Here is a 21624-nt window from a genome sequence, read left to right as displayed (position 1 = left end):
CCCTCCCCTGCTCATGCTCTGTCTCTCTCTGTCTCTCAATAATAAATAAATGTTAAAAAAATTTTTTAATTAAAAATCCATTCTTCATTGCTGGGCTTACAATAGTGGAACGTTTCTGACAGTTAGCATGTTAACCTTTATCAATGGAGAGTTCTAGACACTACAAAAAGAAGCAGGTTTCTTCCTAGTTCTGTCATCTCTCTCTGCTTAATCCTAGGGCACTGCATAGTATACCTAGTAGAGCTCACCTCCAAAAAGTTACAATAGCACCACCCCATAGGTGTCTTCCTCACAAGGTCCCTGGCATGGCTCATTCCCTCAGGTAGCTTCTCCTAGAACTTCTTACAAAATCTACCAGTGCAGAAACCCCTTCAGGAATCTTTCCAGCATACCATCCTTGGAGGCAGCAAAAGGAACAGCACCTCTCCAGAAGATGGCTTTCCCCAGTACCAGAGAGGATGGCTTCCCAATGTATCACCCTTATGACCAACTTCCCAGTAAGTCCTGGTTCCACCAGTATGGCACCCCAGAAAACTCAGTGATGACAGCTGCTCCTTCTTCACAAGTTCTGGACCTTAGCCCTGGGTTAGGGACAGGGTAAGGATGGGGGTATTAAGATTTGTTCCTTCTTTAAGTACTTTGCTTCCATCCTATCAATAGAGACTGTTCCTTATATCTTCTATCCCTATATTCTTTAGAGTTGCCTTTACCTCTTGGTAGGGATTCTCCTATATTAGTAATTCTTTATGTTGAACTTTCCCTATTCAAATTACAGTGTAGTTTTTATCTTTTGATTAGACCCTAACTGATACACTGCATTTCCTGTTAAGAATTCAATTTAAACATGAGTCCTTTCTGGGAGAAGAGATGATATCACAGAACTAAAGGAATATGGAATAGACAATGAGATTATCAGCTACAAGATTTCATCAAAGACACCTACTTGGCACAGGTTCCAGCAGAACAGCTCTGAAACACATAGCCTATGTGCTAATCCTACATTTCTCTAGTGCATCTCACCACACATTCTGAAGGCTTCAACATGTATCTGTGTTGATGTAACATGACCACAGGCATTAGCCTCACCAGCATGTACTATCAATAAAATGTGTCAGCAATAAAAACAAGATTATTCCAAGATTCTCAAATGCTAGTATACATAATAATCCTCTAAGAAATCCTATTAAGGGGCGCCTGGGTTGCTCAGTCAGTTGAGCATCCAACTTTGGCTCAGGTCATGATCTTGTGGTTTATGAGTTCGAGCCCCATGTCAGGCTCTGTGCTGACAGCTCAGAGCCTGGATCCCGCTTTGGATTCTGTGTCTCCCTCTCTCTGTTCCTCCCCCACTCGCACTCTGTCTCACTGTCTCTCTCTCAAAAATAAAGAAAGAATAAAAAAAATTTTAAATAATTCCTATTAAAAAGGCATATTGCTAACCTATACACATACAAAAAGAACTTTAATTCAGGAACTCTGACGTGGAGTTCTGAAATGGGCATTTGGAACAGGTATCCTGGGTAATATTTAAACATGATCCACCAAACATATTTAAGAAACCTTCATCAAAAGTCATAAGATAATACAAACACATTGGCAATGTATCTAATACACACCAAATTTAGTAGTTATTCATAATAATTAATTATGGATTTAAAAACTGAAAAATTTGGAATTCTAGACCAGAAGTTTAGTTCTATACTAAAGGTTCCTCCTTGTGAATATGAATGCATACACCAGGATTTCAGAAATACTTGGAAATGATGGTAACTGGCACTAAAGTGTAAATAGTAGATACAGAGAAAGATCAACATATATGAAAGCTATTTAGGACATAAAATCAAAAGGACTCAGGAATGTATTGAATATTAAGAAATCAAGTTGTCAAGGTTAATCGCCACACTTCTGTTTTACCCAACTGGATAGATATTACTACCATTCACTGAGACAGGGAACACTGGAAGAAGTGTAAGTTTAAGGGTAAAAAAATTCTTGGTTTTGATCCATTGGGTGTGAGATGAAATAGTCTAGTAGGTAATTATATACCCATCTGGAGTTCAGAGGATGATTTTGAGCAAGAAGTGTACATTTCTAAATTACCGGTATAAATGTAACACTTAAATTGAAAAACCGGTTGTGGTTGCCTAGAGGGTAAGTTTAAAGTAAGGAAAAAAAAAGGAGGATATAGAAATCTCAAGGCGCTCAAATATTTATTGATTATAAAATAAAGATGGTTCTAAAAAGGAAACAGCTAAAGAGGTAAAACAGTAGCCAAGAAAGCGTAATTCACAAAAGTCAAAGAAATAGTGTTTTAAAAATGACGAAATGATTGACAATGTCAAGTATAGCTAAGGTAAAGAAAATTCCTATTGAATTTGACAATATAAAAGTTTCGTAGAACCAAACAGAATGTTTTCTTTATTATGGAGAGAGAATCTAATCAGGGTAGGCTGAGAAATGCTTTGGAAGAAAAGAGTATATATAATAAATTGATGCCAAAAAAAAATGAGCTCTGAAGTTTCAAAGTATGGCCCTCAGCTAAACTGTTAAGTTTTTATAGAAAATCCACAAAAACTCCAATTATTTTTGATAGCCCTAGTTGGCTCTTTCAAGGAGAGAACATCCAGATTAACCTCTTCACTAGATGCCAATTTATCAGCTAATAATTTTTTTTATAAAAGACTCAACTAGTTTTATTGTTCCTCAACTATCTTCAAGGCTTTTTCTCTCCTCTCTTTTATAAATCTTTGGTTTTGCCTTTATTTAAAAAAAAACAATAATTTTTTTAATGTTTATTTATTCTTGAGAGAGAGAGAGAGAGAGACAGAGCGTGAGCAGGGAAGCGGCAGAGAGAGGGAGACACAGAACCCAAAGCAGGCTCCAGGCTCTGAGCTGTCAGCACAGAGCCCAATGTGGGGCTCAAACCCATGAACCATGAGATCATGACCTGAGCCAAAGTCAGATGCTTAACCAACTGAGTCACCCAACAGTAATGTAATAACTATTTCCCTTATGAGTAAATTTGCATACAATTTTTTTTAAAGATTGGTTATGAAGGGCAAAAAAGAAATAGGCCAGTAATTGGAGGGAATGTGGCATCAAATTAGAGAGATATGAGTATATTTAAAACCTGAAAGGAAGAACACAATTGGTTAGGAAAAGTTTAATATGTGAGAATGATTAATCAATTTCTTAAGATAAGATCCAAAACAAGTAAAAGAATGAGTCTTATGTAAGAAGAGGAACAATATTTGTTTAATAAGAAGAAAGGAGGAGTGAATGAGCATGGATTTAAATAAACTGTTTGGTAATTTAGGAGTTCTAACCGGTGGCTTATATATCAGGCATTTCAAGTGACTCGTTGAAAGTGTAAATGAAAATGGGACTGAGGGAATATAGGTTTGAGATGATGGCTGAAAAGGATTGAAATTCATTTCAGAAATGCAATAGAATTGCCAGGCAATATTTGAAATAATTATGTCTGAATAATCATGTCACTTTCTTCATCATTGTTTTACAACTAAGCTAAAAGGCCCAAAAAGTAAATATTTGCATTTATTCAAGTTTAAGTTTTGTTAGATAAATGCAATGAAAAGAGAAAGAGGTAAACAATATTAGGAAGTTAAGAAATTCACTGTGATTAAGTACCTACTGTCTAAGCTAAAAAGAAAAATAAGTAAAAAATACTGCAGGAAGGTAAAGGAATGAATGAACCAGTAGTCTTGATGAAGTCAAAGAATGGCCAGAATAGTATTTAAAGCAATAATTGATAAGTCAGAAATTTTTAGTTCAAGAATGAGTTGCCTGGGGGTGCCTGAGTGGCTCAATCGGTTAAGCATCCAACTTCAGCTCAAGTCATGATCTGACAGTTCGTGGGTTGAAGCCCCACGTCTGGCTCTGCACTGACAGTGTGGAGCCTGCTTGAGATTCTCTCTCTTCCTCTCCCTCTCTCTCTCTTCCTCTCCTCCACTCATGCTCCCTCTCTCTCTTTCAAAATAAATAAATAAACTTAAAAAAAAACAGCATAAAGTCTTTCCCAAAATGGACTTAAAAACCCTTAAGGTTAGAGACCGATAGTTTTCAAAATGGTCATAAAACATCTGAAAATCTAAAGTATAAAAAAAATCATGAAAATAACATTAAATTTAAATAAAACCAATATACAATTTTATAAGTAAGCATATTATAATATCATACATGTTTTTTAAATACAGGAGAAAGGTTTAAGCTGATATAAGTTTTTCCTTGTCGCTTACTCTTTTACATAAATTAGGAAAGAATGATAATTAAATTTCCATTATTTATTTTTTTTTTTATTTTTTTTTTCTTTTCAACGTTTATTTATTTTTGGGACAGAGAGAGACAGAGCATGAATGGGGGAGGGGCAGAGAGAGAGGGAGACACAGAATCGGAAACAGGCTCTGGGCTCCGAGCCATCAGCCCAGAGCCTGATGCGGGGCTCGAACTCACGGACCGTGAGATCGTGACCTGGCTGAAGTCGGACGCTTAACCGACTGCGCCACCCAGGCGCCCCTCCATTATTTATTTTTAAGAGAAAGAATGTGTCAAACTCAGAGCATCTCAGATACATGCAGGAATGTAGTGTGTAATCAAGGAGAAACATTTTATTCTAACCTTTAGTTCCTTCTCTACCTAAGTCAAAAGATTATAAACAATAGTTATTCAAAAAATCTTAACTAATTTCAAATTGATTTTCAAATGAGACAAAATATCAATTTAATTCACAATTAAGAAATGTTATACTTACCTCCTCCATCTGATTGACCTGTAGCTGAAACCACTTAAAAAAAAAGAAAGAAATACTTATTGACAAGTTATTCAAACATGTGGGTGGGTACAGGTGTGTGTGTGTGTGTGTGTGTGTGTGTGTGTGTGTGTGTACTTCATCTATCAAATATTAGTCATGAACCAAACATCATTTATCCTAGGGTTCAGAATGGGGCTAATGCAACATACAACTGGAATATAACATTTTAAAATTTATATAGTTGCAAGTTTGGGAGTTCTTTTTACTTCCTCAAAACTTAGAAACCTCTTCTTCATTAGTGTGTATTTCTGTATTATAATTTCACTAGGCTTAAACTGTAATATATTGAACATACCTTAAAAAGAGATTCCAAAATCTGGAAAATAAAGTTTTAATTAAAACATTTAAATATAAAATTTTTCACTATGTTATGATATGATAAACTATTTAATTCTCTATAATTTTCAATAAGAAAAATATACAAATTATTAAAATAAAACTATAAATCTACAATCCAAGATAACATTTTTATAATTACTGATATAGTTTTTAGTACATCATGCATAGACAACTCAGTCCACCATTATAGATATATAGTATGATACCCAAAAATAATGTACATTTTTTATTTCATATATTAGTTAATATAAATAAGGAATAAAATTAAGATTCCTCTTGGAAGAGATTTTTTTCATAAAGCATAGAGTATTTTTTTCATAAAGCACAGAGTATAATAATGAAAAGCATTATCATAAGAACATTATGTCTTCAGTAAAACTTGCTCTGCCGAAGGGCCTAAAAATTGAGATACAAAATATTATACTACTACTTGATATTTTTAATAGGAAATGCATACAACTGGTTTGGGAAACTGTGACAGAAACTGAATATCCAAAATGAATCACACAATCCTAAATACCAATATTTACCACTTAGAAAATATAATGTTTAAATGATTACATTTGAAACACACACACAAAAGCCCATTCTATCACATCCAGATAAAAGTTCTGAATTACATTGTTAAAAAAAAATTACTACATTCATTAGGGCAGGAAAAAAAAGTTACTTAAGTGAAAAATCAGACTAGTCTAAAAATTTTTTTTGCCATACTAACACTAAATCAATAGTTCAAAAAGTGTAGTCCCCAAACCAAGAGCATAAGCATCACCTAAACAATCATATTTGTTAGTAATGTAAATTCTTAGGCCGCATCCCAGCCAACTGAATCAAAAACTCTGGGAGTAGGGCCAGCAATTTGTGTTTTAACTGGCCCTCCAATTGATTCCATTGCATGCTAAAGTTTGAGAATCACTGTGCTAAATAATAAGAAATCAAAAATCTAAGCAAAAAGGGCTGAGATCCTCAACAAAAAAATAACCAAAGTAAATAAATATCCATGTCTGAAGAGAAATATTTTTAGTTGCATAAGGATTTAGAAACTAATGTTCACTGAGGCACACTACCTTGGAATAAACTCATTCTTTCCACTATCAAGAGATTCCAAGCTTCTCAAAACCTCCTTTCCTATCTCAGAAGATGATAGGAAACCATCATATATCAATTCACTCATTCATTATAGCCAGAGTTCAACAATTATTTAAACCACTAAAAGCCCAGAGAACAAAGGCTTTCTCAACTACTGAGGAAACCTACATCTTCAGTTCTAGTAATGCTGAACCTAGAACACTACTGATAAAAGTGGAGAATGAAAACTGACCAGAAGTGAGGAAAATCAATTTTACAAAAACACTAAACAGAAAATGAAAATTCTATGAAAATGTAGAGGAATGTATATAAAGTTCCCAGGAAAAATATTAAACTTATATTCTAATTTTATTTCTCATTTAAATGTGAAGCCAAAATGAAACTGTTTTCAGAAATTCAAAGGCTCCCAAACGATTTCACCACACATTCTAACCTAACAAACAACAACAAAATTTATTCTTAGGAAAGTAAATGTAAGAAAAAACTATAGGCAAGGTAATCAGTATATACCTTACTCTTTTGTTTGTTTCAAGTTTTTATTTAAATTCCAGTTAGTTAACATATAGTGCAATATTAGTTTCAGAAGTAGGTTTAGTGATTCATCACTTACATGTAACACTCAGTGCTCATCACAAGTGTCCTCCTTAATACCCATCATCCATTTAACCCATCATCACCGCACCCACGTCCTCTCCAGCAACCCTCAGTTTGCTCTCAATAGTTAGGAGTCTGGGATGCCTGGTTGGCTCAGTTGGTTAAAGAGAACAACCTTTGATTTTGGCTCAGGTCATGATCACACAGCTCATGAGACTGAGCCCAGCGTCAGGCTCTGCACTGGCAGCATAGATCCTGCCTGGGATTCTCATTCTCCCTCTCTCTCTGCCCATGCTCACTCTCACTCTTTCTCTCTTTCTCTTAAAATTAATAAACTTAAAAAAATTATAATTGACTCTGTTTTATGGTTTGCCTCTTTCTCCCCCCATGTTCATCTGTTTTGTTTCTGAAATTCCACATGACTGAAATCATATGGCATTTGCCTTTCTCTGACATTTCATTTAGCATAATACTCTCTAGCTCCATCCATGTCATTGCCAATGGCAAGATTTCATTTTTTTGATGGCTAATATCCCATTGTGTGTGTGTGTGTGTGTGTGTGTGTGTGTGTGTGTGTGTGTGTACCACAAATTCTTTATCCATTCATCAGTTAATGGACACTTGGGCTCTTTCCATAATTTGGCTAGTATTGATATATTGCTGCTATAACATAAATATCAGGGTGCATGTATCCCATTGAATTAGTATTTTCATAGTCTTTGGGTGAATACCTAGTAGTTCAATCACTAGATCTTGGGGTAGTTCTATATTTAACTTTTGAGGGACCTCTATACTGTTTCCAGAGTGGCTACATCAGTTTGCATTCCCACCAACAGTGTAGGAGGGTTTTCCTTTCTCTGCATCTTTGCCAACGTCTGTTGTTTCCTGTGTTATTAAATTTTAGTCATTCTGATAGGTGTATCTCATAGTTTTGATTCATATTTCTCTGATGATGACTGATAGTGAGTACCTTTTCATGTGTCTGTTAGCCATCAGAGTAAATACCCTACTCAAAAAACTATTAATGGGGCTGGCTCTCAATGCCACTGTAATAAAAAGCTTCCTAATGAAAAGATGGCACAATATTTTTAAGTGAAATAATAAGCTGTAACTAACATTCAGATAGGCATAGTGTGTCACTTAAACCAAGAGAAGAACATTTCAAGAAGAACAAAATGTTCAACAGAGTTATATTTGCGGAGTTGTCAAGAGTCATGAACAATGAATTTAACACCATGGAGTTAGGGGGAAGCAGTCATTACTATCATTACAGGACTAGTTCAAGGGACTTTGGGGGCAGAAGTCAAACTGAAGTATAAATGAAGGGGAGAAAAATTAATATAAGTATTAACAAGAGGACTATTTGGGAAAAGGTAGAGCAATATAGGAAAGCACTAGAAAAATATGTACACTCAACGGAAGGGTTTTATAAAACTTTAAAAGCCAACAAACATTTTATTTTTTCCTATGACATTAACATACCAAAACAACATTCCCTAGTTGCTAAAATTCTCTAAAAGGGTAGAATATATTTTGATATATTTATAGGCTATTTGTATTTCCTTCTGTGTGAAATGCCTTTTTATTTCCCTTGAGCATTTTCTATTGATTTATCTTATACTTATTATAAATAAATGTTATTTATATATTCTGGATAATCCCTTGTCACTTATATGTTATCTAAGCACTTTCCCCTATTTGAACCTTCTCTTGTACATCTCTTTATGAATCTTTATACAATAGAGGTTTTAATTTTAATATAGTTGGATTTATCCAACTTTCCTTTTATGACATATTTAATCTTGTAATTATTCATTTCTCTAGGTTATAAAGACAGTCTCTAAATATTGTTTCTAAATATTTTTGGTTTTTTCTTCTACATTTAGGTCTTTAACTCATCACAAAATGGTTTTTTTATATATACTATAAAGTAGGGATCAACTTTTGTCTTTTCGTTATCCCAGAGCCATTTATTATACAGTAATCCTCTCCTTGCCTACAGTTTCACTTTCCAGTTTCAGTTACCTTTGGTCAACCACTGTCCAGAAGCAGATATCCCTGCTTCTGACATATCATCAGAAAGTCAACAGTAGTCTTACAGTATGTCATAATGCCTATATCATTTACCTCACTGCATCTCATTAAGTAGATATTTTATTATCTCAATTATAAGAGAAAGGGTTAAGTACAGTATAGTAAGATATTTTTAGAGACCTCATTCACATAATTGCTATTGTTATGTGCCCTAATTTATTAATAGTTGTTGTTACTCTCTTACTGTTCCTAATTTATAAATTTAACTTTATCATAGGTATGCATGTATAGCATAATACACAGCATGTATGTGTGGATGTATGTATATGTGTGTGTGTGTGTGTGTGTGTGTGTGTGTGTGTGTGTACTATCCATGTAGGCATCCCACTGGGGATCTGAGAACATATCCTCCACAAATCCACAGACAAGGGGGGATTATGTACTGTACTAGAGGTCATTAGTAACATATTCCATATATGAAAGGATCTATTTCTGAGTTTTTATTCAATTCCATTGGTCTATCTAGTCTTGCACCAAAAGTACACAATTATAATAAATATAGCTTTATAACAAGTTTTGATATCTGCTAGGGCAAATTGTCTCATTTTGTTCTTTTTCCTCAGACCTCATTTGTCTATTCTTGATCCATTGAACTTCTATATAAAATCCAGAATCAGTTGTAAATTTGCATCAAATAAGACCTATTTTGGGTATTTAGGGAGTGATGACAGCAAAAATGGTAGAATAGGGAACTCAAAGGGCCTATCCTACATGGAAACATGAAAACATGAGCAAAAACTGTCATGACCAAGTTTTCAGAACTCTGAAAAATAGTCAAGGCTTTACAGGAACCAAGTAATGCTGAATAAATAAAAATGTGACTTAAACACTGTAGGAGAACTTTGTGACATTTCAACAGTCTTGCCCTCCCCTAGTACAATGGTAGTCATAAAGTTGACAACCTCCATTTCTGAGTTGGGTATGTGGTTCTAGAGGAAACAAAGATCTATTGCCAAGGAACTGTGTTTGTCTGTTTTGACCTTTCTGAGGGTTCTCTGAAGGACTTGCAGCTTTTGCCTTTGTTTCATCTAGCTCAGAACTCTCTCATGGCAAAAAACAAACAAACAGCTGAGTGGAGGGAATTACTCAAAAACACTGAAAGGAAAATGAACAAGCCACTGGTCCCTGTAGAAAAAGATTGCAGTTGTGGCAAATAATATACATGTCAAAAGCCTAGAAGAAAAAGCTATAGCAACAGTAACTTTGGAAAATAAGGATTTTGAAAAGATCCCATATATAAGAGGAATCTAGTGAGCCACATACTTACACTGGCCAGGATTCATGCTCACAAAATATCTGAGTGACACTAAACTGTCACCTCCGGCTTATCTTTAGCTCAACGCAAACAAAAAATGAAGGCTAACTTAAGATTTGTAAACAGCTTAGCTAAATTTTGAAGGAGTGTCCCAACACAGATCTAACCTTAAAGGAACAGGAAAAATGTTTTTCTCCTTTTATTTTTTGTGGCTCAAGGCATGTAAGAAAATCTTTGTCAAATATACTACCTGACCACAAGCTAAAGGCACAGAAACTTGAGAGATGAAATATATCAAAGAATACAGATCTTCAAGATAGTTTATTTTTATTGTTTTGTTTATTTTAGAGGGAGAGAGAGACAGAACGAGCAGGAGAGAGGGGCAGAGGAGCTTGACATGACCCTGCAATCATGACCTGAGGTGAGTTGGACACTCAACCAACTGATCCACCCAGGCACCCCTCAAATAAATAGTTCAAATTTCTGATTTCCAATCTGGATTTCAAGGAGTCAGATCAATCACTCTGTCCTAACAATAAAAGCTGAATGAACTGAAAATCAACAATTAATCTTATGTCCATCACAAAATTGAGGTCACAGAGCAAATCACAGCACCAAAAATGGAAGAGACAGACAGGTGATACTGAGAATCATAAATTCCCAGAGCAGAAATCCCTAAGAACAAATCTCCCCAAATTTGACATGTAAGTAGGGATTTATATGAAGTAAAATGACCAAGAGATCTTTAATAAGATTAACAACTGTTTTCTTCTCAGAAACTATGGACATCAGAAGGTAGTGTGATGGCATATTTTAAATGCAATTAAGAAAAGATACTATATGCCAAGTGTTATATACCTGGCAAGATTATACTTCAAAAATGAAGGAGAACTTAAGAAAAGATAATGCCATAATTAAGTGTAAGAAAATTATGGATAAAAAATTTAAAATATGACATCATATACATAAACTGCAAAGGAGGGAGTAAAAAAGAACAAAAAGAAGTTTTTTAGAATGTGTTTGACTTAAATGACTGGCCACTTAATACAGACTGTTATGTACTTAAGATGTTATATATGAACTTCATGCTAACCACAAACCCAAAATCTGTAAAAGATACAGAAAAAAAAAGAGAAATAAACCAAATATAACACTAGAGAAACTCATAAATCACAAAGAAAGAAAGAGAAGAAAGAACGAAGCAGAGAACTACAAAAAAATTAAACAAATTTTAAAAATTAAATAAATAAATTTAATTAATTAATTAATTAATTAAATGACAATAAGTACATACCTATCAATAATTACTTTAAATATAAATGGCCTAACTTGTACCCCAATATTTATAGCAGCACTCTCAACAATAGCCAAATTGTGGAAAGAGCCTAAATGTCCATCAACTGATGAATGGATAAAGAAATTGTGGTTTATATACACAATGGAATACTACGTGGCAATGACAAAGAATGAAATATGGCCTTTTGTAGCAATGTGGATGGAACTGGAGAGTGTGATGCTAAGTGAAATAAGCCATACAGAGAAAGACAGATACCATATGGTTTCACTCTTATGTGGATCTTGAGAAACTTAACAGAAACCCATGGGGGAGGGGAAGAAAAAAAAAAAAAAGAGGTTAGAGTGGGAGAGAGCCAAAGCATAAGAGACTGTTAAAAACTGAGAACAAACTGAGGGTTGATGGGGGGTGGGAGGGAGGGGAGGGTGGGTGATGGGTATTGAGGAGGGCACCTTTTGGGATGAGCACTGGGTGTTGTATGGAAACCAATTTGACAATAAATTTCATATATTGAAAATAAAATATAAAATAAAATAAAATAAAATAAAATAAAATAAAATAATAAAATAAAATAAAATAAAATAAAATAATAAAATAAAATAAAATAAAATAAAATAAAATAAAATAAATATAAATGGCCTAATTCTTCAACCAAAGACATAGGGTGGCATAATGGATTAAAAAAATATATAAGAACCATCTACATGTTGCCTATAAAAGACTCAACTCAGACCCAAAGACACATGCAGACTAAAAGTGAAGTGATGGAAAAATATTAACCATACAAATGGAAGCAAAAAAAGAAGTAATATTTACATCAGGTAAAATAGTTTTAAACAAAGACTAATAAAATACAAAAAGGGCATTACATAATAATAAAATAAAGAGAACAATCAAACAAGAGAATGTAACAATTATAAATATGAATGCACCCAAATTAGAGCACCTAAATATGTAAAGCAAATATTGACAGACATAAAGGGAGAAACTGGTTATAATACATTAATAGGAGGAGACTTTAACATCTCATTTACATCAATGGATAGATCATTCAGGTAGAAAATCAATAAGGAAACAGAATCTCTGAATGACATATTAGACTAGTTGGACATAACACATATATAAAGAACATTCCATCCAAAATAACAAAATACATATTCTTCTCAAGTGCACATGGAACATTCTCCAGAAGACATCATATTAACATATGACACAAAACAAGTCTGAATAAATTTTAAAATACTGAAATCATACCATGCATCTTTTTCAACCACAGTGGTATGAAACTAGAAATCAATCATAAGACAATGAAAAGAACACAAACATGTAAAGGCTAAACAACAGGCTACTAAACAACCAATGAGTCAATGAAGAAATCAAAGAAAAATGTAGAAATATATGGATACAAATGAAAACACAACAGCCCAAAATCTTTGGGACACAGCAAAATCAGTATTAAGAGGGAGATAGTTAGCAACACAGGCCTACCTCAAGAAACAAGAAAAAGCTCAAAAGCAATCTAACCTTACATTAAAATGAACTAGGAAAAGAACAAAGCCCAAAGAGATTAAAAGTAAGAAAATAATAAGATCAGAGTACAAATAAATAACGTAAGACTTCTTAAAAAGGAAAAGGTCAATGAATGAAACCAAGAGCCGGTTTGTTAAAAAGATAAACAAAATTGATAAGCCCTTAGCCAGACTCATCAAGGAAAAAAAAAAAAAAGAAAAGAAAAACTCAAATAAAATCAGAAACAAAAGAGAATAAACAGCTTACACCACAGAAATACAATGCAATATAAGAGAAAACGATGAAAAATTATACATCAGCAAATTGGACAACCTAAAAGAAATAAATTCTTAGAAATTGAATCAGGAAGATAGAAAAATCTGAAGGCCAATTACTAGTATACTAGTAATGAAATTGAATCAGTAATCAAAAACTTGCCAAAAAAATAAAAGTCTAGGACTAGACAGATTCATAGGTGAATTCTACCAAGCACTTAAAGAATAGTACTTATTCTCATACTATTTCAAAAAATAGAAAAAAAAAGGAAAGTTCCCAAATTCACTTTATAAGGCCAACATTATTCTAATATCAAAATCAGACAAGGACACCACAAATAAAAAAACTATAGGTCAATATCTCTGATGAACATAGATGGAAAAATCCTCAGCAAAATACAGGCAAACCACATTCAACAATACATTAAAAGGATCATTCACTGTGATCAAGAGGAATTTATTTTGGGGGTGCAAGAATGGTTCAATATTTGCAAATCAATGTGAAACTTCATATCAACAAAAGAGAAGGATTAAAATCCATATGATCATCCCAATAGGTGCAGGAAAAGCATCTGACAAAAATTATTGAGAGATGATAAACTCTCAATAAAGTGGGTTTAGAAGAAACATACATCAACATAACAAAGGCCATATAGTTAAAAAAAAAAAGGAAAAAGAAAAGGGGAAAAAAAACAGGGCTGGAACCTGAGTGGCTCAGTCAGTTAAGCAACCAACTCTTGATTTTGGCTCAGATCATGACCTCACAGTTTGTGAGATTGAGCCCCGCATCAGGCATGGAGCCTGTTTGGGATTATCTCTCTCCTCTCTGCCCCTCCCCACTCTCAAAATAAATAGATATTAAAATTTTTTAAAATGGCTAACATCATACTCAATGAGGAAAAATTTGGAGCTTTTCCCTTAAGGTCAGGAACAAAACAGGATGTCTACTCTCACCACTATTATTCAACATAGAAAGAAGTGTTAGCTATAGCAATCAGGCAAGAAAAAAAAATTCAAGGCATCCATTTTGGTAAGGAATAAGTTAAACTGTCATTATTTCCATATGGCATAATAATACACACAGAAAACTCTAAACTATTAGAACTATTAGAAATAAGAAATTAATTGAGTAACATTGTAGTGTATAAAAATAATACTCAGAAATCTGTTTCATTTCTATAAACTTATAGAAATTAGCAGAAGGAGAAGTTAAGAGAACTTACAATTATACCAAAACAAAAACTAAATACCTAGGAATAAATTTAACAAAGGTGGTGAAAGACATGTACTATGAAAACTATAAAACACTTATGAAAGAAATGGAAGATGACACAAACAAATGTAAAGATAGTCCATGCTAATGGATTGAAAGATTTAATATTCTTAAAATGTCCATACTACCCAAAGCCATCTGCAGAGTCAACGCAATCCCTATCAAAATACTAACATACTAGCATTTTCACAAAACTAGAATAAGTAATCCCAAAACTTATATAGAACCACAAAGACTGCAAATACCCAATGCAATCTTGAAAAAGAAAAACAAAGCTGGAGGTATCAGAAGTCCAGATTTCATGATACACTACAAAGTGGGGCAGCTGGGTAGCTCAGTTGGTTGACCATCTAACTTAATTTCTGCTCAAACTCTTTATTTCTGCTCAGTGATGATCTCAGTGTTGTGGGATCGAGTCCCACATCAGAATCCATGCTGAGCATGGAACCTGCTTGAGATTCTCTCTCTCTCTCTCTCTCTCTCTCTCTCTCTCTCTCTCTCTCCCCCCCCCCCGCCCCCACCGTGCCCTTCTCACTGCTTGCATTCTCTCTCTCTAAAAAAAAACAAAAAAAAAGATACACTACAGAGCTGTAGTAATGAAAACAGTATGATACTGGCACAAAAATAGACTCATAGATCAATGGAACGAAATAGAAAATCCACAAATAAACCCTGCTTATATGGTCAAATAATCCACAACAAAGAAGGCAAGAATATACAATAGGGAAAGACACTCTCTTCAATAAATGGTGCTAGGAAGACTAGAGAGCTATATGCAAAAGAATGAAACTGAATTTTGCACAGCTAGAAAATTGATCTGAGGATTAACACAACAATCTGCATAACTTGAGCCACAGAATTCAATAGGTACACAGCAGAGAGGTGAACTGGGAGAGAGAGAAGCCACAGAGGATAGGGAGCTGTTTTTGCAGATAGAGGAAACAGAAAAGGGGGGAGAGTGCAGGAAAAGCACTCCCCCAAAAGTAGCTGCAGAGAAAGAGAAAGAGTGGAAATACCCACAAGTGACCGAACAAGAAAGGGAGAAAGGAAAAAGGAGATGGTTTCAATACCATTAGCACTCTATAAACAGAGGAGCACAGAGTCTGGAAAAAACTCCACAGCTCAATACCTGATGGAGCTCTGGTGGGAAGGGTGAATCCTCAGGAGCAGACAGTGAGGTCTGAGGGGTATACAGCCCACATGGGAAGAAGTGGTTCCCCTGCCAGGAGGGAATTTTGTAGAAGCCACAGAGCCTCCCTACAGGCAAAGGTCCCAGCAGACCCCAGAGAACAGCCATGTTTGCTGGTATTGGAACAAAGACACCAGGGTGCTTCAGATGAAACCTGGCACTGGCTGTGTGTTGCGTTTGCCATAATCTCTGAACCTCTGCTGCCATGCAATCACAGGAACTTTTTCTGGGGCAAGTAGGCACCATCCACAATCTCTGAACCACTGCAAAAGCACGACCACACAAAAGTTCCCAGGGGCAAGCCGGCAGCCAGCCATTGCCCAGCAAGGGCGTCCCCTAGAGGGTCAGAGTGGATGCTGCAGGGCTCTCAGAAGTGAGGTGTATGGAAACACAGCCCCATATGAGATATAATTCATGAGGAAGGTGCCACTTGGCAGGCTGACAGTTTGGATATGTACAGTGTAGAAACAGGAAGTGGATGGAAGCTGGAGACAAAGGAGGGGTACTGGATGACTGGTTGTTGAGAACACAGAGTTCTGACACCAGAGACTGGGAAGCTGGGTGACATCAATTAAACCTCTCCCATGCATGCATGCCACACCAATCCACCCCAGTCACCTAAGCAGAGCCACATAGTGGGAGAACAGAGCCATTACACCAAGCCTCATCCAACTGTGCCAACCAAGCTCAGACCCTAGAGCACAAGTCTGTCTGCCTGCTTAGTGTACGAACTATAAAGTGCTTCATAGTTAGACTTCTAGGGGAAACTGGATGTAATTTTATTGGGATTTCATTCTGTTTGCTGCTCCATCTACTCAATACTTCTTTATTCTGTTTTCTTTTTTTTTTTTTTTCGTTTAATTTATTTTTCTTTTCTTATTCTTGGATACAGAAAAAGAAAAAAATTTATTTTTATTTTCTGTTTTTTAATTTTTTTAATTTTTATTATATTTTTTTATTTTTGGAAATGTTTTATTCTATTTTACTTTCTTCATTTCATTTTATTCTATTTTATTATATACTTTTTCAAAATTTTTAAGCATATCCTTACTTTTCTTTCTTTCCCTTTTTCCCCTATTCTATCAAGCTTCTTTCAATAACCAGATGAAAACACACTAGGATCTAGCTTCCTTTATTTAACTTTTTATGTTGTTTTTAATTTTTTAATTTTAATTTTTTTATTTTATTAATTCTTTTTCTTCCTCCAAAAATGACCAAATGAAGGAATTCATCCCCAAAGAAAGAACAGGAAGAAAGGACAGCCAGGGACTTAATCAACACAGATATAAGGGAGATGTCTGAACTAGAATTTAGAATCACAATAATAAGAATACTAGCTGGGGTTGAAAAAGCATAGAATCCCTTTCTGCAGAGGAAAAGGGGTAAAATCTAGTCAGGACGAAATTAAAAATGGTAAAACTGAGATGCAATCTTGAATGGATGTCATGGCAGCAAGGATGGATGAAGCAGAGCCATGAATCACCAATATAGAAGGTGAAATTATGGAGAATAATGAAGCAGAAAAAAAGAGGAAAACTAAGGCAAAACAGCACGACATAAGAATTAGAGAACCCAGTGACTCATTGACTCATTAAAAAGGAATAACATCCAAATCATAGGAGTCCCAGAAGATACAGAGAGAGAAAAAGGGGTACAAGGTCTATGTGAGCAAATCACAGTGGAAACCATTTCTAACTAACCTAGGGAAGGACACAGACATCAAAACCAAGAAGCACAGAGAACTCCTGTGCTTCAACAGAAACTGACCATAAACAAGGCATATCATAATCAAATTCACAAAATACATAGAAAAGGAAAGATTTATGAAAGCAGCAATGGAAAAAAAGTACTTAACCTACAAGGGAAGACAGACCAGGTTCATAACAGACCCATCCACAGAAACTTGGCAGGCCAGAAAGGCGTGGCAGGATATATTCAACATGCTGAACTGGAAAAATATACAGCCAAGAATTCTGTATCCAGCTAGGCTGTCATTAAAATATTGCTAAAATGTCAATACTACCCAAAGCAATCTACACGTTCAATGCAATCCCTATCAAAATTGCACCAGCATTCTTCTCAAAGCTAGAATGAACAATGCTAAAATTTGTATGAAACTAAAAAAGACCCCAAAAAGCCAAAATAATGTTGAAAAAGAAAACCAAAGTGGAAGGCATCACAATCCCAGACTTTAGTCTGTACTACAAAGCTGTAAGAATCAAGACAGGATGATATTGGCACAAAAACAGACACATAGACCAAAGGAATAGAATAGAGAACCCAGAAATGGATGCACAAATGTATGGCCAACTAATTTGTGATAAGGCAGGAAAGAATATCCAATGGAATAAAGACAGTCTCTTCAGCAAATGGTGTTGGGAAAACTGGACAGCTACATGCAGAAGATTGAACCTAGACTACCTTCTTACACCATACACAAAAATAAACTCAAAATGGATGAAAGACCTAAACATAAGTCAGGAAGCCATCAAAATCCTAGGGGATAAAGCAGGCAAAAACTTCTTTGACTTCAGCCACAGCAACTTCTTACTCAACATGTCTCTAGAGGCAAGGGAAACAAAAGCAAAAATGAACAATTGGGACCTCATCAAAATAAAAATCTTCTGCATGGAGAAGGAAACAATCAGAAAAACTAAAAGGCAACTGATGAAATGAGAGAAGATATTTGCAAAGACTTATCAGATAAAGGGTTAGTATCCAAAATCTATAAAGAACTTATCAAACTTAACAGCCAGAAAACAAATAATCCAGTGAAGAAAAAGCTAAAAGACATGAATAGACACTTTTCCAAAGAAGACATCCAGATGGCCAACAGACATATGAAAAAATTCTCAATGTCACTCATTATCAGGGAAATACAAATCAAAACCACAATGAGAGACCACCTCATACCTGTCAGAATGGCTAACATTAACAACTCAGGCAACAACAGATGTTGGCAAGGTTGCAGAGAAAGAGGAACCCTTTTTCACTGCTGGTGGGGATGCAAACTGGTGCAGTCACTCTGGAGAACAGTATGGAGGTTCCTCAGAAAACTAGAAATAGAACTACCCTACAACACAGCAATTGCACTACTAGGTATTTATCCAAAGGATACAGGTATGTTGTTTCAAAGGGGCAAATGGACCCCAATGTTTATAGAAGTGCTATTGACAATAGCCAAAGTATATGGAAAGAGCCCAAATGTTAATTGACAGATGAAGGGATAAAGGATAAAGAAGGTGTGGTGTGTATGTGTGTGTGTGTGTATACATACATACATATATGTATGAAAGAGATTTAGACACACACACATACACACAATGGCAGTATTATTGGCAATCAAAAAGAATGAAATCTTGCCATTTGCAACAATGTGGATGAAGCTAGAGTGTATTATGCTAAGCAAAATTAGTCAGAGAAAGACAAATATCATATGACTTCACTCATATGTGGAATTTAAGATACAAAACAGATGAACATAAGGGAATGGAAGCAAAAATAATATAAAAGCAGGGAGGGAGACAAAACATAAGATGCTCTTAATTTAGCGAACAAACTGAGAGCTGCTGGATGGGTTGTGTGTAGGGGGATGGACTAAATGGGGAAGGGGGATTAAGGAGGACACCTGTTGGGATGAGCATTGGGTGTTATATGTAGGGGATGAATCAATGGATTCCACTCCTGAAGTCACTATTGTACTATATGCTAACTAACTTGGATGTAAATTAAAACAAATGAATGGATGAATGAAACTGGATCAATTTATTAGATAATACATGCAAATAAGCTAAAATGAATTAAAGACCTAAATGTGAGACCTGAAACCATAAAAATCCTAGAAGAGAATGCAGACAGTAATTTTTTTATTTTTTTGACACCAATGATAGCAACATTTTTCTAGCTAGGTCTGCTAAGGAAAGGGAAATGAAAGCAAAAATAAACTATTAAGATCACAACCAAATAAAAAGCTTTTTCACAGCAAATGAACCATCTAAAAACAAACAGAGAATCTACTGAATGGGAGAATACATTTGCAAATGATATATCTGATAAGGGGTTAATATCCAAAATATACAAAGAATTTATACAACTCAAAACCAAAAAGAAGAAGGAAGAGGAGGAGAAGCTGTGAAGGGGGAGGAGGAGGGGAGGAGAAACAGGAGAAAAAGAAGGAGAAGGAGTAGGAAGTAAAGGAGGAGGAGGAGGAAGTAGAGGAAGAAGAAGAGGAGGAGGAGAAAAACACAATCCAATTTAAAAAATGGGCAGATTGAATAGACATTTTTCCAGAGACGACATACAGATAGCCAATAGACACATGAAAAGATGCTCAATATCACTAATTATCAGGGAAATGCAAATCAAAACCACAACAATAACTTCACAGATGTCAGAATGACTAGTATAAAAAAGAGAAAGAAATAACGAATGTTGGAAAGGATATGAAGAAAAGAAAACTCTTGTGCACTGTTGGTGGTATTGTAAGTTGGCGAAACTATTGTGGAAAACAGTATAGAGACTCCTGAAACAAGTTAAAAATAGAAACGCCAATCTGATTTTTGAATGCAGAATTTAATCTATATTTAATGTAACTACCTACCCAGAAGGATTTATTTCTGTCGGTTTGCTATTTTTCTGTATATCATACTTTTTAAGAAACTCAGTTCCTCTATTAATTCCTTTTGTTTAGTTTAATTTTTTTGTAATATACTGTTTTGGTTCCTTTCTCATTTGCCTTTTTTGTATATTTTAAAATTATTTATTAGTAGTTACCTTAGGGTTACAATGAATATCATAAACTTTTATAGTGTGAATTAGTGCTAACTTAAATTTAAAATTATACATCTCTGTTCCTATACAGGTTCACCCTCCCCTTTTATTGTCATGAAGTAGGCTTTTACACATTGTGTGCTCATTAACATAGATTTATAAATGATTTATGTTTTTTGTCTTTTATATTATATGAAAAAAGAGGATTCAAAAACCAAAAATGTGTTATTTTTTGTATTTCATATTTAATTACATAGTTACTTTCTTTTTAATTTGAGTATATTATCAGGTATACATAGTGATTCAACAACTCTGTAAGTTATGCTACACAAATGTAGCTACCATCTATCACCATGCAATACTATTACAATACCACTGATTATATTCCCTATGTTGTACCTTTAATTCCCATGATTTTATGGATTCCATAATTAGAAGCCTATATCTCCTACTCCCTTTCACCCATCTTGCCCATCCTCTACCTCCTCCCCTCTGGCAATCAGTTTGTTCTCCGTATTTATAGATTCGATTCTGCTGTTTCTTTATTTGGTTTTTCAGATTCCACATATGACATTTGTCTTTCTCTGTATGACTTATTTTACTTAACACAGTATCTTCTAGGTCTATCTGTATTGCCAAAAAATGGCAAGATCTCACTCTTTTTTATGGCTAAGTAATATTCCACTGTGTACATACTACATCATCTTTACCAATTCATCTATTGATGGACACTTGGGACTGCTTTGATACCTTGGTGATTGTAAATAATGCTGCAATAAACATACGGTTGCAGATATATTTTCAACTTAGTATTTTCATTTTCTTTAGTAGAATATTGAATAAACACAGAATAAATATTCTGTAGTAGAATTATTGGATCAAATGGTATTTCTAACTTTTTGAGGAACCTCCATACTATTTTCCATTGTGGTTGTTAAAGTATAATGAATCTGAACTAATTAAAAATAATTTAGACATACCTTTTTATTCTTTTAAGTTGGGAGATATATTTGTATATTCTTGGTATTTAAGGACTATTTAAAATTAGAATGTCATAAAAAGAAATTTAACATTTTAGAATATGAGATTTAAGTATATAAAAAGAAATCACATTTTTT

At 34.6% G+C, this 21624-nt stretch overlaps 1 protein-coding gene across 4 annotated transcripts in view; it reads right to left on the bottom strand.

Moving 5' to 3' along the window:
• Positions 1-21624, bottom strand: part of LOC125170265 (coiled-coil domain-containing protein 7-like) — a 149172-nt gene that overhangs the window by 93707 nt on the left and 33841 nt on the right. For 3 of the 4 annotated variants that reach the window (XM_047866732.1, XM_047866731.1, XM_047866733.1), the window contains 2 exons: positions 5121-5141; positions 4766-4798 (listed from right to left, as the gene is read on the bottom strand). In XM_047866732.1, the coding sequence (XP_047722688.1) occupies positions 4766-4798; positions 5121-5141 (54 nt within the window). Of the gene's footprint in view, positions 1-4765; positions 4807-5120; positions 5142-21624 lie in introns of all 4 variants that reach the window. The other variant, XM_047866734.1, reaches the window with a different exon arrangement.

The sequence above is a fragment of the Prionailurus viverrinus genome, chromosome B4, assembly GCF_022837055.1.
Source record: "Prionailurus viverrinus isolate Anna chromosome B4, UM_Priviv_1.0, whole genome shotgun sequence".
In the NCBI taxonomy this organism is placed as follows: domain Eukaryota; kingdom Metazoa; phylum Chordata; class Mammalia; order Carnivora; family Felidae; genus Prionailurus; species Prionailurus viverrinus.
The sequence above is the reverse complement of the archived record's forward strand: the minus strand, read 5'-3'. Positions and strand labels throughout refer to the sequence as shown.